The sequence below is a fragment of the Macrotis lagotis genome, chromosome 5, assembly GCF_037893015.1.
Source record: "Macrotis lagotis isolate mMagLag1 chromosome 5, bilby.v1.9.chrom.fasta, whole genome shotgun sequence".
NCBI lineage: Eukaryota > Metazoa > Chordata > Mammalia > Peramelemorphia > Peramelidae > Macrotis > Macrotis lagotis.
Genome location: NC_133662.1, coordinates 227,320,562 through 227,336,753, shown reverse-complemented (window position 1 = coordinate 227,336,753; position 16,192 = coordinate 227,320,562). Strand labels below are relative to the sequence as shown.

At 40.3% G+C, this 16,192-nt stretch overlaps 1 protein-coding gene across 3 annotated transcripts in view; it reads left to right on the top strand.

Moving 5' to 3' along the window:
• PDZK1 (PDZ domain containing 1) overlaps positions 1-16,192 on the top strand; it is a 34,619-nt gene that overhangs the window by 3,648 nt on the left and 14,779 nt on the right. For all 3 annotated transcript variants that reach the window (XM_074188618.1, XM_074188619.1, XM_074188620.1), the window contains 2 exons: positions 14,086-14,297; positions 14,852-15,080. In XM_074188618.1, the coding sequence (XP_074044719.1) occupies positions 14,088-14,297; positions 14,852-15,080 (439 nt within the window). In that variant the 5' untranslated portion in view covers positions 14,086-14,087. The remainder of the gene's footprint in view (positions 1-14,085; positions 14,298-14,851; positions 15,081-16,192) is intronic.

Here is a 16,192-nt window from a genome sequence, read left to right as displayed (position 1 = left end):
ATTTCTCATCCTTGCTTCCAGAAATCAGTGATATTCTTATTTGCTATCACCGTCATCAAATTAAATAGCATTACAATCTATTTACAAGTTGTAATCCCTCCTCCTCTCAGAAAGTCATATGGACTTAAGGGCATAACATTACTTTTGTCTCCCTGCCACCTTGGATCCCTGGCACTTGGTGTAGTTGTTATCCATTCATTTCAGTAGTGTCACTCTTCATGACCCCATTTGGGGTTTTCTTGGCAAAGATACCAGAGTGTTGTGTCATTTCCTTCTCCAGCTCATTTTACAGATGAAGAAACTAAGGCAGGGTCACACAACTAGTGTCCCAGGCTGGGCTCAGGTATTGCTGACTCCAAACTATCTAGTTACTCCTTAGTCTAGTTAACTTACATTTATGAGTTTATTGAATTGAATAAATGTCTGGAAATTTGATAGAAGACCTTTATTATGTATGGCTGAATTTTCTCTTTAGTAGTCTTGAAAATTTCCCCTGACAGGATAGGGATGGAACAGGTAGGGCTGTAAGTAGTCTATTTTTTCCCCTGAAGAAGAAATGATTGGTACCTCAGCCCATTTGTCCAGTCAGAGTATGCTAGGTGGATATGGTCATTCTGTACCAGTATGTACAAGAATATGGCTTTAACTGACTGAGTAGAATGGCCTCTTCTTTGCCCAGCTGTGGAGCTTTCACCTTCAAGTGAATTGATGGTGGGGGGCTTAGGGGACTAGCACAGTATTGGGGCTTCCTTAAGAACTTTAAATCTTTCCATGGGAATTACTGACTAGGAGGGTTCATAGAGTGGGGGAAAACAGAGATTCAGAGTCTTTCTAGGGACACTAAGTTTCCATACCTGTCAACTCAAGATGTTTGCCCAGAAAACTCCGAAGCTCCCTTGCTAATATCTGGTGATCCCCGAGGAACTGGTTGCTGGGGTGGAGATGAGGGAGACCCTGATGGGAAGTGACCACTCCATCCTAGAATTTGTGCTAGAACAAAAGAAATCTAAGTGTTCTAGATCTGCAAAAACAAATTTCAGCAGGTGCAGAGGAAAGACAGGTGGATTCCCATGGACTAAAATGCTTCAGAATAAGTCAGCCCAGGAGGAATAGGAAACATTTATGAATGAAATTCTGAAGTCACAAAGGGAAACAATTCCAATGAGGAGAAAAAAGAGGATTGGTCTGAAGAGACTGATGTGGATAAATAGGGAACTCATCAACCAACTTAAGATTTTTGAAAAGTCATATACTAAAAATAGAAGTAAGGCCAGAGAATGACATATAAATGGTAGGCCAGTCCTGTAAAATAATGTTAGAAATTTTAAAGCTCAGAATTATCTGATATTAACAAAGCAAGTTAAGAACAATAAAAAGGGATTAATTTTTAAGTTAGTTGGGCTGGGAAAGGAGGATCAATTAAAGGACAGGACCTTTGCTTGGAGTGGATGGAATGATGATAACTAATAAAGGAAAAAGAGTACTCAATTGTTAAAGGAAAAATAAATTTTCTAATAGAAATTAAAAAATAAAAATGACTTTCAGAGCATTGATATCCGAGATAAATAAGGAGATAAAAGGGTACTAGTTGCCCTTGCTGTTGTGGATAGAGAGATGGGCCTGAAGTTAGAAAGACCCAAGTTCAAATCTTAGCCTCCGACACTTACTAGCTGTGTGACTCTGATTGGATCACTTGACCCTATTTGCCTCAATTTTCTCATCTGTGAAATGAACTGGAGGAGAAAATGGCAAACCAGTTTTTTTTTTTAACAACCAAGAAAACCCCCCTAAAGGGTTGTGAAGAGGCAGATAAGATTAAAGAACAACTAAACATGAATATAAAAATTGACCTTGATGAATTCAAATCACCTGGCTCAGATGAAATCTGTCTTCTTGTCCTACAAGATGTGGTGGCTAAGCTTCTGTCAGTAAGATTTGAAAAGATGGTGGAAAATGGGAGCAGGATCCAAGACTGGAGAACAAATGTTCTGCCTTTCAAAAAAAAACTGAAGAGAGAACAAAGTCTGAAGACTATAGGCCAGTTAGTTTGACTTTGATTCCTGGGAACATTCTAGAGTGGATCATTACAGAGCTGTTGGCAAACGTGAAACTAGGAAGGCGTGACTGCAAAGCCAGCACAGCTACATTAAGGGCAGGTTTTACTGTACTATGGGATTATTGAACTGGTATTTTAGGGGAATGCCGTGGATTTGGTTAAGCTAGATTTTACCAAAATTTTTGAACAAAGCATTGCTGCTCTTAGGGAGAATTTGGAATGGATGAATTAGAAACATTTACAATGTGAAGGGTTGCTAATTGGTTGGATGGTCAGACCCAGATTAGGTTCATGATCCAATGTGTCAGAGGTTTACAACCCAGGAATCTGTGCTTGGCTCTGGGCTGTTTTGATATTTTCATCAATGACTTGGAAAAAAGCATAGATGAGATTTCCACAAAACACAAAGCTGGGAGGAATAGCTAATGCAGTGGATGACAGAGTCAGGATTCAAAGAACATTTGTTAGGCAAGACTATCATGCTAAATCTGATCAAATGAAATTCAGTAGGGATAAATGCAAAGTCTAGTCCTTGAAGATAAAAATAAAAGCTACTTTACAATAAGAAGATGGCAGAGTCATGGTTAGATGGTTAGATCTGAAAAAGATCTGGGTACTTTATAGGATTATGAGGGTGATGTGGCAACAAAACCCCTAATGTGGTCTTGGGCTGGGTTAAGTGGGGCATTGTTGAAGAAGAATGTGGAGGGTGTTCAGAGGAGGACAAGTGGGATGGTGCTAGGTTTAAATCATGCCACATGAACACCAATAGAAAGAAATGAGGATGGGTATCCCGGAAAGACGCCTCATTTCAGTCATGTTCGACTCTCTGTGACCCCTATTTGAGGTTTTCTTGGCAAAAACACTGGACCGGTTTGCCATTTCCTCCTCCAGCTCATTTTACAGAAGAGCAACTGAGCTAAACAAGTTAGGTGACTTGCCCAGGGTTACACAGCTAGTAGGTGTTTCAGGCTAGATTTGAACTAGGAAGTTGTCCTGCCTGGCATTCTATTCACTGTGGTACTACCTGGCTACCCATAAAGAAGACTCAGGGGGACATGAGAGTTATCTTCCCCCATAAGGGGAAAGAATTTTATTTGATCTATTTGGCTCCAGAGGGCAGAACAAATACCAATGGAAATTGCAAAGAAGCAAATTTAATTTTGATGTTAGGCATGGTTTCTTCTGATCCAAACTCTTCCAAAGCTGAATGGAGGGTCTTCATGGCAAGGAGGGAGGACCCTTATCACATATGAGATAGTGGATAGCTGGATCAGACGCCAATGAGATCTTCTCCAACTCTCAAATTCAGTGATTCAGGGGTCTTGCCAATCCAGAAAGCATGATTTTATTGCATTCATCCAACTGTTACAAAACACTCCTTTTAAGAGATCACAGATAAGACTATTACTTCAACATTAATATGCAAGTTTGCATGCACTTCCACATGAAGCTGTAACTTTATCTGCCTGGGGAGTTCCCTCCATCTGTGTGGATTGGCATCTCATCAGGTAATTTGCCCTCATCCACACAGCCAATAATGTCTAAAGAGGTTCTGACTTCAAGGTGGGCTTTAGATTGGCATGAGGTCTTCCTTCCTTCCTCCCCTCCATCCTTCCTTCCTTCCCTCCCTCCTTTCTTTCTTCTCTCTCTCTCTCTCTCTCTCTCCCTTCCTTCCTTCCTTTCTTTTTTGTTTTGTATTTAAGTTTGAAATGAATAATTTTTTTATTAAAAAGGGGGATTAGGCTTCCTCTAGGAATGGGGCCACTGAGAATGGGACAGAAGCTAGGAATTCTAAGAAGCAGAGGTGAGGAGGCACCTGTACAAAGGCAGAGAGAAGAGATAGGATGTAAAAATTCCAGGAATGGATGGTTTAGATCGGAGTGTAGGAAGGCGAGTCATGTAAAATAAAACTTGGAGCCACATTGTGAAAGTCTGAGTAGGAAGGCAACATGATCAGAACAGAATTTTGGAAATATTAATTTGACAAGTGTGAAGAAGACAGTTGTAGAGGAAGAGATTGGAAAGCCAAGTAGGTCAATTAGGCATTGTGGTGAAATAGAGAGAGAGGTGGTTTTGGAATCTGGAGACACACCTTTTAATGACTTAGATAATTGTCTGTCACCCAAAATTGTGTAGTAGGAACCCATCTGAATTGGTAGAGGGAGATCCTCATCGGGAGTCCCCTAGGCTAATGATATTTCTAGGCAGAGGGATTCAGTTTAGGGAATGGCAGCTCTGTGGAGAATAGAGTAGGGAGGAGACTAATGCAGGGTTGGTCAATTGGGAGACTATTGAAATGGTCTAGGGGAAAGGGGATAAGGGTGTGATTGTGAGAAAAGGGGGTGCTCATGAGAGATGTTGAGGAGAGAAACTGCCAAAACTTGGTATGTGATTGGTTTGAGGAATAAAGGAGAGGGCAGAATCGAGGATTATTTCAAGGTTGTAAACCTGGGTAAATTATCTGGTCATCACATACCAGAGAAGGGAGAGGTTGAAGGTACGGAGACTAGTCAAGGATACTACTGAAATGGTCCAGACAAGAGATATGATCCTAGATTGGGGTGATAGAAGTAGAAATCAAAAAGAAGAGACAAAGATGTGAAAGACTGAAAAAATGGATGCGATTTGGGAAATCCCTAGTCTAGTAGTGGTACAATGGTCTATCTGTTTTCAGGTACCATCTTTATTACTAACTTTTATTATTGGGGTTTGTCTCTTTCTCTTGGTCCTTCTTTTAACATAGTGGTCCTTGAACTTCTTATTTAATTTAGAAGACCTTTGGAAGAAATCAGTAGGGGAAAGAGTTGTTCTTGTTTTTATTTTTGTAAGGCAGTGGGCTTAAGTGACTTGCCCAAGGTCACACAGCTGGGTCATTATTAAGTGTCTGAGGCCAGACTGGAACTCAGATCCCCCTGACTTCAGGGCCGGTGCTCCATCCATTGCACCGCTTAGCTGCCTGAAAGAGTTGTTCTTTCTGACATATCAAAACTGCACTTGGTGTCTTCTGGACTGTCTAGTTATTTTTTCACATGAACTGATGTCTAACTTTATTTCCATCATCTTATCTAGGTGAAATTATTTTGTAAACTCAGTTACAGGATTTTATAATAATTTCTGTTAAATTTAACCTTAGTATATTCAGTACATTGTTTTTTAAATCTTGGCTCCATTAACCATAGTGTTAGCTATTTGATAAATATTCCATCTGTGGCTTTAGCTAAGTCATTGATAAAACAGTAAAATTGCACCAGACCAAATACAGATTTTTTTTTTGTGGTATACCTTTAGAGATCTCTAAATGATTCAGAAATTTTAGCAACTACTTTTTTGGATCAATACACCCCAAAGTACTATAACACATATCTCTCCATCACTACAGTGAATTGCTTAAGTCTAGGTAAATTATTTCTATAACCATCTCATTTCTACCAATTTAGATAACCTTCTTAAAAAATGATACGAGTGTCATCTGGCCTTGATCTGTTCATTCTGAAACTTTTAGAGGTCATTGCCTCCTTTTCTAGATGTTCCTAAACAACCCCAGTAATGATATGTTCTAGGAGTTTACTAGAAATCAAACCAAGCATATTGCTCTAGGTTTTGCTAGCAGCACAAATATGATGAAATAAGTCATAGGATTTTTGTTTTGTTTTTGCAAGGCAATGGGGTTAAAATGACTTGCCCAAGATCACATAGCTAGATAATTACTGAGGTGGGATTTGAACTCAGCTCCTCCTGACTCCAGAGCCAGTGCCACCTAGCTGCTCCAGATTTTTGAGCTTCAAATGAAGTAATATATAAAATATGTTTTGTTACTATAAGTATATAATATACTTATTATATAAGTAAATAATATACTTTAAGTATACTTAATATACTATAAGTATATAATATTAATTATATTTACCATATACATATCACTCATTATTATTGAGGGTGAGATACAAAGTGTTCCATGAAGTCAAAAGAGGGGAAGGAATATAACCAATGAGGGGGAAGTGGGAAGAGTTTTGTCTGAAAAGACTTCATGGAATATATAGCTTTAAAGAATGTATAGAATTTACAGTAGGAAGGGATTTCAGATATAGACAGTGGCAAAGGGACTATATTTGTTCTGCTCTGTTAGTTCCTTCCCCTTCTCCATCACATGCATCTCACCATTATGTTTCTCATTTTCTTTCTGCACCCTGGCCCTTTTGGCATCATTTTTTACTGAAATTAAGTACAGACTCTTACACTTCACCCAGTGACATCACCTTCCCCATTGACTGCAAAGTTGCTCTTTCCCCATTGGCTTCAGTTTCCTTGTTGACACAATTTTGCATTGGCATGAGAGAACCTTGGGGTGAGAAATTGTATCTCCTTTTTGGACTATGCCACCTCTCTCTCCCTCCCTCCCTCCCTCCCTCCTTCCCTTCCCTTCCTTCCTTCCTTCCTTCCTTCCTTCCTTCCTTCCTTCCTTCCTTCCTTCCTTCCTTCCTTCCTTCCTTCCTTCCTTCCTTCCTTCCTCTCTCCCTCTCTCCCTCCCTCCCCCTCCCTTCCTTCCTCTCTCCCTTCCCTCCTTCCCTCCTTCCTTCCTTCAATGTGTTCATTACTCAATATGAAAATAGCCTTCATTTGCTCTCTTACCATTTCATTTCAAGGTTCTGCTTCCCCTTGGACTATTCAAGGGCCAGTATGTCACCAAATCTCTTCTTAGGGTGTATCCACTCTATTATTATATTAAGTCCCAAGTGTTTACTGCATCTGCTCTATTATTATATTAAGTCCCAAGTGTTTACTGCTCAGTGTAGCTTGGAAAAAGCATCCCTAGGTCAGACCATAGATGTAGACCTGGGAGGGGGCCTCAGAGGCCATCTAGCCCACCTTCCTCGCCCAGGGAGGTTAAGTGATTTCTCTGAGATGGGGGTGAAAAACATCTTTTTATTAAGTATCTACACTTTTCAAATGTTAACTCATTTGGTCCTCAAAACAATCCTGTGAAGGAAGAGCTGTTATAATCCCCATTTTTACCATTGAAGAAACTCAGACAGAGTTAGGGGGTTTGCCAAAGCCACATCACTAGGAAGTAACTGAGGCCAGATTGATCTCATGTCTTTCTGACTCCACCTCCCTGGCTCCCTTCCCCTGATGACATCAGAGGCAAGATTTGAACCCAGAGGAGAGCCTCTGCTCTGTCCATGGTACCTTGGCTGGACTTCCTGATAAGTTGGGGTTCCTTTCTCTTTTCTCACCCCTCCATTTCTGACCTATTATTTCTTTCATGACTAATTCTTATAACTCTTAGAGCAACTTCGTTGCCAGTTTCTCTCCATTGCAATCAGACCTCCCAGAAATAGCAGAAATAGATTGGGACTAGCCTATGACCCCATGACAGAGTCAGAATTTGAATCCAGGTCCTATCCAGGGAACAGAATGCTGCATTTCTCCATTATGTCATGCAGTTTTCTATCTTAACAAAACACAGTGTAAAAAGGAAACTGAAATAGTGTCACTATCAGATGAAGATGGGGGTAAATATTGCCCTGGGTTCTGAAATGTATTCTCAGAGACACTGAGTGATTTTCAGTATGAACCTATGAAAATAGACTTATGATGATTGGTAAACATGATTTTTTTAAAAAAAATGCATTTTAAACCCAATTTCCTGGCAGTTGGTGTTAAGTGTTTGGTGAATTTTAAACTTAGTGGATACTTAAAAGTAGGCATTATAGAATGTAGCTCACAGAAACTAATTGTGCTTGTCATTGGCAGGGGGAAGGGCTCAGAGAGGGTGTGTGTGTGTGTGTGTGTGTGTGTGTGTGTGTGTGTGTGTGTGTGTGTGTCTTGGTCTGGAATAGAGCCCAGGTAACCAAGGCTATGTTCTGAGGACATGAGCTATAGCAGTGAGAGAGAGGGTCAGGGGGAAGAGGACTACCTGCATTTGAAAGAAGGTTAGATTTAGATTTCTCTAGGTAGCCATGGAAAGGGTTCTCCCCAGCTTTTGATCAAGCTTTTTTGACCAAATCCAATTAGTCTCTGCTTGGGTCAGAACTCAAGATTGAGGCTCAAAGGTTACAGAACCTCTCTGCTCAGGGAGAGTCAGGTGCTCAAAATAACTTAGGTGTGGCCAAGGACATTCATTGACCGATGGCCCCTCTTTAGGAAGGAGGCAATTTTAGTAATTCATGACCTTGTGTAAGGTACCCGATTTCTTTTGGCTTCATTTTCTTCATTTATAAAATGGGGGGTTGAACTTGGCTAAGAATAGCTCTAATAATTTATCTATGATTCTTTATCGGTCACAAAGTGAAGTCAAAGTATCTGTTATTACAGTCACCCTAATCTTGGCATTCTCAGCCTTCCTTTGCTAGTCTGGACTTTGAGATCATGTCATCTGGGGATCGACCGAGGATAATTAATCTGAAGAAAAAGACAACTAGAAGTACATAATGAGAGTGGTCCTGTAATATTTGAAAAACAATGTGGAAAAATCTAAGTTTGGCCACAGAGGATAGAAGTAGGAGTAGTGGGTGGAACACGTAGAGGGGCAGCTATAGAAAAACTTCCTTACAATAAGTTTTTTACTTTTTTTTTGGCTTTTGTAAGGCAATGGGGATGAAGTGACTTGCCCAAGGTCACATAGCTAAGTCATTAAGTGTCTGAGGCTGGATTTGAATTCAGGTTCTCCAAACTCAGGGGTGAATTCCTTTGCTATATCCACTGTGTCACATAGTTGCCCCCTCACAGCAAGTTATTATTCAATCATTTTCAGTTGTGTCTGACTCTCCATGCATTTTTTTTGGCAAAGATACTGGAGTGGTTTGCCATGTCCTTCTCTCTAGCTCATTTTACAGATGAGGAAACCAAGGCAGAGAGGGTTAAGTGACTTGCCCAGGGTGACAGAGGTAGAAAGTCTCTGAGGTTGGATTTGAACTCAGTTCTTCCCGAATCCAGGCCCTGCCCTCTGTCCACTGTACCACCTAGCTATGCCTCCTTACAATAAGAACTGTCCTGAAGTGGAACAGAGCACTTGAGGAGTAGTGGGTTTCCCCTCACTAGCATTTAAGGAAAAGCTGAATACCGCATGCTATGGAGTGAACCCTTATGTGAGTGTGGGTTGGCGCACTTGGCAGCTGGGGGTCCCTTTTTACTCAGAGATTCTATGACTTGAGCAAAAACAAACTTCCCTGAGGCTGTGGGTGGTGATGATGATGATAGGGAACTAAAGAATATGGTCTAGTCTTGGGCTCAGAATAGAAGGCGCAGCCCTCTTAGCTGCTTCTCTCTGGGTGGAGGTGGGAGGAACAGAACTCACTGGGTGGCTTCAGTTCTTTCTTCTGTGCTTCCCACATCCAAAGACACAAAGTCACATCACACTAACTTCCCACTTCACCTCCTTCTGCAATCCTTGCCCAATTCCCCTGCCTCCTGAGGCAATTCAAAATTTTTTTTTCTCACTAGAATGCATTCTACCTCAGTCTATCATAATCATTTTAAGTCCTTTAGAAGAAAACTGCTCTGTAAATTCAAACTTCCTATATTAATGATCATGACTGATGGTAAATCCCAGGGAGACTATTGAGAGTTAGTGGATAGAGGGCAGGTGGCCAGGAAGAATTTCAGTGCTCAAGGGTCTCCTCTGATCCACACCAGAGTGAAGTCATTCACAGGCCCTTGGGGTACTCTCATACCTCAGGAAGCTCAGCTACTAGGCCATAAGTTGCAGAGTAACTTACCTGGCTTCATTGGTAAAGATTTTCTCTCTGGGAATTACAACACCTCCCCAGAAAGGGAAGAAAGAAATCATAATTTTCTTGATTTTTATCCTTTTCTAGAAGTCTTGATTATCAGCCAGAGATCCCTGTCTCGCCTCTTGCATAAACAAGGATCTTTTCTGTCAAATATTGATTTTTTTCCCCAGAGCTCAGAATAATTTCTGCTTACTTGGACTTTTCATGTTTTATCTGGGTCATTTGAACTGGGGAGAGAAAATCTATAAAGAAATGTGTGGGGTCGTGGAAATTTAGTGACAGTTACTTGTGACAGATCTCTACCTCTGTAATTTCTGATCTTTGGGTCTCCTCAGGAAGTGGTAGATTGAGTATGAGTGATGAAGAGGGGTTGAAATGCAAAAACTCCCCCAAACTCAAATCTCTTTCAGAATCTAAGTGGCAACAACATTGAAATTACTAAGTGTATTCACATTACTGTAGGGGCTAGTGATATCACAGGAGATAAAACTTTAGCCTTCAGAATTCAAAGGACCCCCAAACTGAATGGAGGTTGTGTTAAAAATGATTTCTGAATTTATAGGTCCCTTTTGTTTGAACATCACACACTTTTCTAGCTATGTCCCTCCTCCATCCTCTATCTGGCTAACTGCCTCTTGTTACAAAGATGGGGAAACAAAAAAATAAAAGCAAGTTGTCATCAGCCATGCCTGGCAGCAAATGAAATAAAGACTCCATACCCCTGGTGGACCATCACTGCAATGAAAGGAAGGAGATACCTTCTCTCAAATGTCCTCTGGGGCCAAGCTTGCATGAAAATTATACAACATTTATTATTTGTGCTATTTACATTTTTGTGACCATTGAATAAATTATTTCCATCATTTTATATCAGTTCATTTGTCTTCCTGTTCTTCTCTGAATTCTTCATACATATCATTTCTTATAACACAGCAATACTATTGACATTCATTCACCACAATTAATTTAGCCATTCTCATGGAAAGGCATTTGCTTTGTTTCCATTTCTGTACTTAGAGTGCAGCTATGAATATCTTGGTATATATGGAATCTTTCTTTCTAGATCTTTCGGGGTATGTGACTGTTTTTTTAAATGAACTAAACAAAAAAAATTAAAATGAACTAAACAGTATTTTGCTTCTTCTCCCAATGTCAGAAGCAGCATGATACTGGGGGCAGAGAGATACTTTAGAGTCAGGAAGATCTGGGATCAAAAGCTGGGAAAGACTTGCCTTCTTGGTACTACAACCAACTCTCCAAGACTATGTGTTATGGAGCAATTGGTGATCTGCATTGATAAAGAGTCTTCTTATTAACAGTTCCTTATATTGATGAAGACAATAAGAAAATTTCTTGGAAATTTAGAGTTTAGTATAAATTAGTAGAGAGGTCATTTTAAAAGTCATCCCGTAGTGGACTCTACTAGATAAAATGTTTTAAGACTTTATTGATTCAGATTTCTTTCATTCCAAATGTGTCTGCTAAGAAAAGGAAGTTGTAGGACAAATGAGGCTTTAGAAAATTTCATTTGCATAAAAACTGATATTCAATTTTTCATTGAAGTAGCTTCTTTAACAAAAGAGCTTTCATTGTTCCAATTACTTTAAGGATGGTAACGTGAGGTCAACTATGTGTCTTTAATAAAATAATCAGACTGGCCATTCCGCATTATCCATCCCTTTTACTGGTGAGGCATGAAGTATTGGTAAAAATTTTCACAGTCATATGAAGTTGATCAACTTATTGTGGAAATGATTGGAAATGCCTACTTACAGGCCATGGGGGTTTTGAGCCTAAAAGGGACCACATAATCATGGGTTGATTTCTACAGATAAGGAAAAAAGCAGGAAGGAAAAGCATCAGTGAGCCCAAATGAATCACGTGCAGATCCTTCTGTGTTTCTGGCAATGGGAAATAATCCTCTCAAATGAGTCCTCCCCCCCCTCCCCGCCCCCGTTAAGGATTTAAATGAGTTGCCCAGGGTCAGACAGCTAATAAGTATCTGAGGCCAGATTTGAACTCAGGAAGATGAATTTTCTGGTTTCAGGTCTGGCACTATCCATTACAGAGTTAATACTCTTTTTGGAAAGAATATTTCCAGAGCATGGAAAATCTACTGTTTTTGCAGTTAGGGGATCTGAGTCCAAATCTCACCTTTTCTGCTTTCTAGCTGTACGACTATGGACAAATCCTTAAACTTCTCTGGATCTTTGTTTTCTTGTAAGGTGAAGGATTTGGACTCTTGTGTAATAGTCCTCATTGGCAGCCATGTAAAGCCTGGGAATCCCTTAACAGAATGTATTTAAAGGATTCCAATTACATTGAAATATAGTTATCGGGGTGGCTAGGTGGCACAGTGGATAGAGCACTGGCCTTGGAGTCAGGAGTACCCGAGTTCAGACACTTAATAATTTCCTAGCCGTGTGGCCTTGGGTAAGCCACTTAATCCCATTGCCTTGCAAAAACTAAAAAAAAAAAAAGAAATATAGTTATCAAGATGTTTTTTGAAAAATTCAGTTCTCAGATCCCAGGTCAGGATCCCTTGAATCTCTAAGGTCTGTTCCAGCTCTAGACAGGTGAGCTTGTGATCTCCAGGGGGGTCATCTTTGCCTCTTTCTCTTTTTGACACATTAAACTTTAGTGATGTGATGCTAGTTCTGTTTCCCTGGTACCTTAGATCATTTGAAAGTCTTTATATAAATATGAAAGTAAATGATATTCTATATACTCCAAAAGCATAGTGATTTCTTGCCTCTGATGAGTCATCCTGTCTTAATCAGCACTGGCTGATACCATTTGGGACAGTATGAAATAGTAGAATCTGACCAAGAATGGGAGGCTTTCCTACCTACTTTGGAACAGAATGTCTAGGTCAACCCTGAGGAGGCAGGTGAAGACTTAAGAATCAGTATGAATTTTTTTCTAAGAATCCCAGAACACTATATAGACGTCATCACGTTTGTTTTCTAGCAAGAGATAGGTTTATAAGTGGGAAACTCATCTTTCTACTCATTTGTATCTGCCCTGGTGTCTGGTAGGATGCTGGCCTAGTTGTTAACTAGGGGATCTCTAGCCTGATAGCCTCTCGATCCAAAGGCATGGAGTTGAAGCAACTCAGCTGGTGGTGTTTCCTTTATCCTGTAAGCCAGAAGATCCAGAGAATGACTCAACAAGCTACGCCTCTTCTCCTTTGGCTCATGAGCAGAGATGACCCATTCTTTTTTTCTCTCTCTCTTTAATCAACAAGTCTTTATTGAACACTTAGTATGGGCAAAATACTGTGCTAGATGCTGGCTTTTGATATAGTGGGTAGGTCTGTAGGTGCCTGCACCAAAGCAAGAGAAAGGTGATTGAGGGTTACGGGCAGCCGGGAGGTGGTCTTCCAAACTAGAGTAACTCTCAAACAAAATGAATTGCATTAAGTTTGAGGGCTGAGCCAAAATCCCAGGATTAGGGGAGAAGGTTCTCATTCAGCTGCAGGGTTTCTTCATTCTCTCCAAGGATAGAGGAGAGAATGGTTTATTGGTTCTGTCCAAGGAGAGGATTCTAATTTGATTTGGGCATCTGTTCATTCTATCCAGGGAGAGAGGAGTGGATGGTATATTTATTCTATCCAGGAATGAAGGAGAGGTTGGTGTATTCATTCTGTCTAGGAATAGAGGAGAGAGAATGGTTTGTTCATTCTGTCCAGGGATGGAGAAGGTTATTTAATCTGGATGGTTTATTCATTTTAATCAGAGATAGAGGAGTTGATGGTTTGTTTTATCTAGGGATAAAGGAGAGGGTTCTAATTTATCCTGGGGTGGTTTATTCTTCTGTCCAGGGATAGAGGAGAAGGTTGTTATTTAATCTGGATGGTTCTATATGGGGTTAAGAGAGGAATGTCATTCAGCCTGGATGGTTTGTTTGTTCTGTCCCATACCTTCTATGTGTCCTTGTGTTGGCAGTGAGAGGATGGCATGTAGATCAGCTCTGGGGAAGATGAACAACAGATAATATCTATGCTTGATAGAGCACATTAAGGTTTGCAAAATGCTTTACAAATATTATTTAATTTTATCTGCAAAAGAACCCTGAAAAGTAGGTGCTATTATTATTCCAATTTTCAGATGTAAACTCAGGGAGACATAGATTCAGCGACTTGCCCAGGACCATCCAACTAATGTCAGATGTCAAATTTGAACTTGAATCTTCCCGACTCCAGGTACAGCTTTTTGCCTCATGGCACCACCTGGCTGCTACAGTCAATTTATTTTCTCTTTATTTTCCCTTTCTTCTCTCCTTTGTGAACAGACATGGCCTCTACCTTCACACCTCGAGAATGTAAACTTTCCAAACAAGATGGGCAAAGCTATGGCTTCTACCTCCGGATCGAGAAAGACACTGAGGGTCACTTGGTTCGGGTGGTAGAACAGGGCAGCCCAGCGGAGAAAGCAGGCCTCAGAGATGGTGACCGGGTGCTCTGCATCAATGGGGTATATGTGGACAAAGAAGAGCACTTGCAGGTGAATGGGACTTGGAGGGGTCTCTCCTGAACCTATAAGTTAGGATCTTGCTCGGTGTCTTCTCTGCACCTAGATTTTCTGTCCCAGTGCCTCATCAGTCAGCCAAGGCAACTTTCTCTTTTCATTCTCCCTGATGCAGTTAGAGAAGGTCCCAAAGCTTTATTTGTTTTAGTTGCCTTTCAAGCCAAGAGTTCCTGCATGGACCAAGAATCATAAGACTCATATCTAGTACCACAAACTACTTTCCTCCACCAATAAATCTTAGTTATATTTTAAGACAACTACTGAACAGATCAGATACCCAAAAATGGTTCTCTTCTCATAGAGTCCTCTGGGAATTAGATCTAAGGACTAGAAATGCTCTGACTTTGGATCTTCAGGATAGCCTCACTTGGAGGGAGGATGAGTGGGATGAGATGACAATTTCTGCCACCTGGAAGTAGCAGAGGCACAAACAAGGACAAGGAAAATACCAAAGTCAATAGAATGAGCCTAGGTTAGGCATTTACCTTGCTTTGTTTCAGGCTGCTCACAGAATCTCTTCTTTGTCTTAGGTTGTGGATCTGGTCAAGAAAAGTGGGAATTCCGTGACATTCCTGGTTCTGGATGGAGTGTCCTACGAGCAAGCGGTAAAAAAGGGGATAGATCTGAAGGAGCTGAGTCAGAACCAAAAGGAGTCACTCCCAGTGATGAATGGGGTGGCAGGTGCAGGGAGCCAGCCCCGGCTGTGTTACCTGGTGAAGGAGGGAAGCAGTTATGGCTTCTCTCTGAAAACCGTCCAAGGTGAATGAAGTAGAACGTCTTTGGGGAACCTTTGTTATACTTCCCAGATTTCTCAGGGAGAAGGGTAAAGTGTTCTTCATGGTTGCTTTTCTTTCAGTTTGGTGATTTAATTATCTGATAGCTCTTCCCTGAAACCTTTAAAAGAAAACAAACACTTGGATTCTCAATGGTTCCTTGTAGTTTCCTTTTGGAACTTCCATGACTTGGATATAATTGAGGGTTTATATTCCATCTCTTTTAGGGGAGACTGGATTTCTCTCTGTATCTGATCTAGTGGGGTAGAGGATTAGGACAATCATTTCTTAGCCAGCAATACCTCTTTTCTATTACTTTCCCAATTTATTATAATAATGTTTATGGAAATAAGGTAGGGCACACTGTCTTCTGGGCAGAATCTGGTAATGTTGCAGTGTCTGGGCTGGTTACCTCATGCCAATGAATGAAAGAGGTTGGAATATGATGTAAAAAAGCTCCAAATTGCAGGTTTGACTCCCTTAAAGAATTAATTTATATACAGGAAAAAATACTGAAGACTGAATCTCTCCCTAACCAATTATTTCACAAAACATTTGTGAGTAGGTTTCATAGTTAATGTCCAATTATATTCAAATGACTAGATTGTACATTATCTTTTTTAAAAATCAAATGTCTTATTTAACTAGGCTTATTAGTGAACCATAGCATATTAACATGAAACCTAATAATTAACGTTAGTAAGCAAGAGTGAGTACAAACCTATGATTATTTTTTCAGATTCAACACCATTTTGATATGTTAAAAATGACTTTTGTAGGCAGCAATCATCAGTTAAATGAACATGGGTGGATAACAGAACTATTGAGGGCACAGTCCACAAATTTATCATCTGAAGGATATTAGCAGAAAGATATGTCTCCTCATTGTTAACCATAGTGACATTGACTGATGCAAGTTTACTTGAAAAAGACCATCCCTTTAGAATTGTTTTCATGACCTGTTTCTGCTCACACCTATAATCTCCCAGTCCAAAACCCTATTCCTTTGCTATTTCTCCATCATATGTGTTGTCTTCCTTTCATCTGAAAACCATGCTTTGCTTTGTAGTTCTAGTTTCTAATAGCTCATAGAAATCT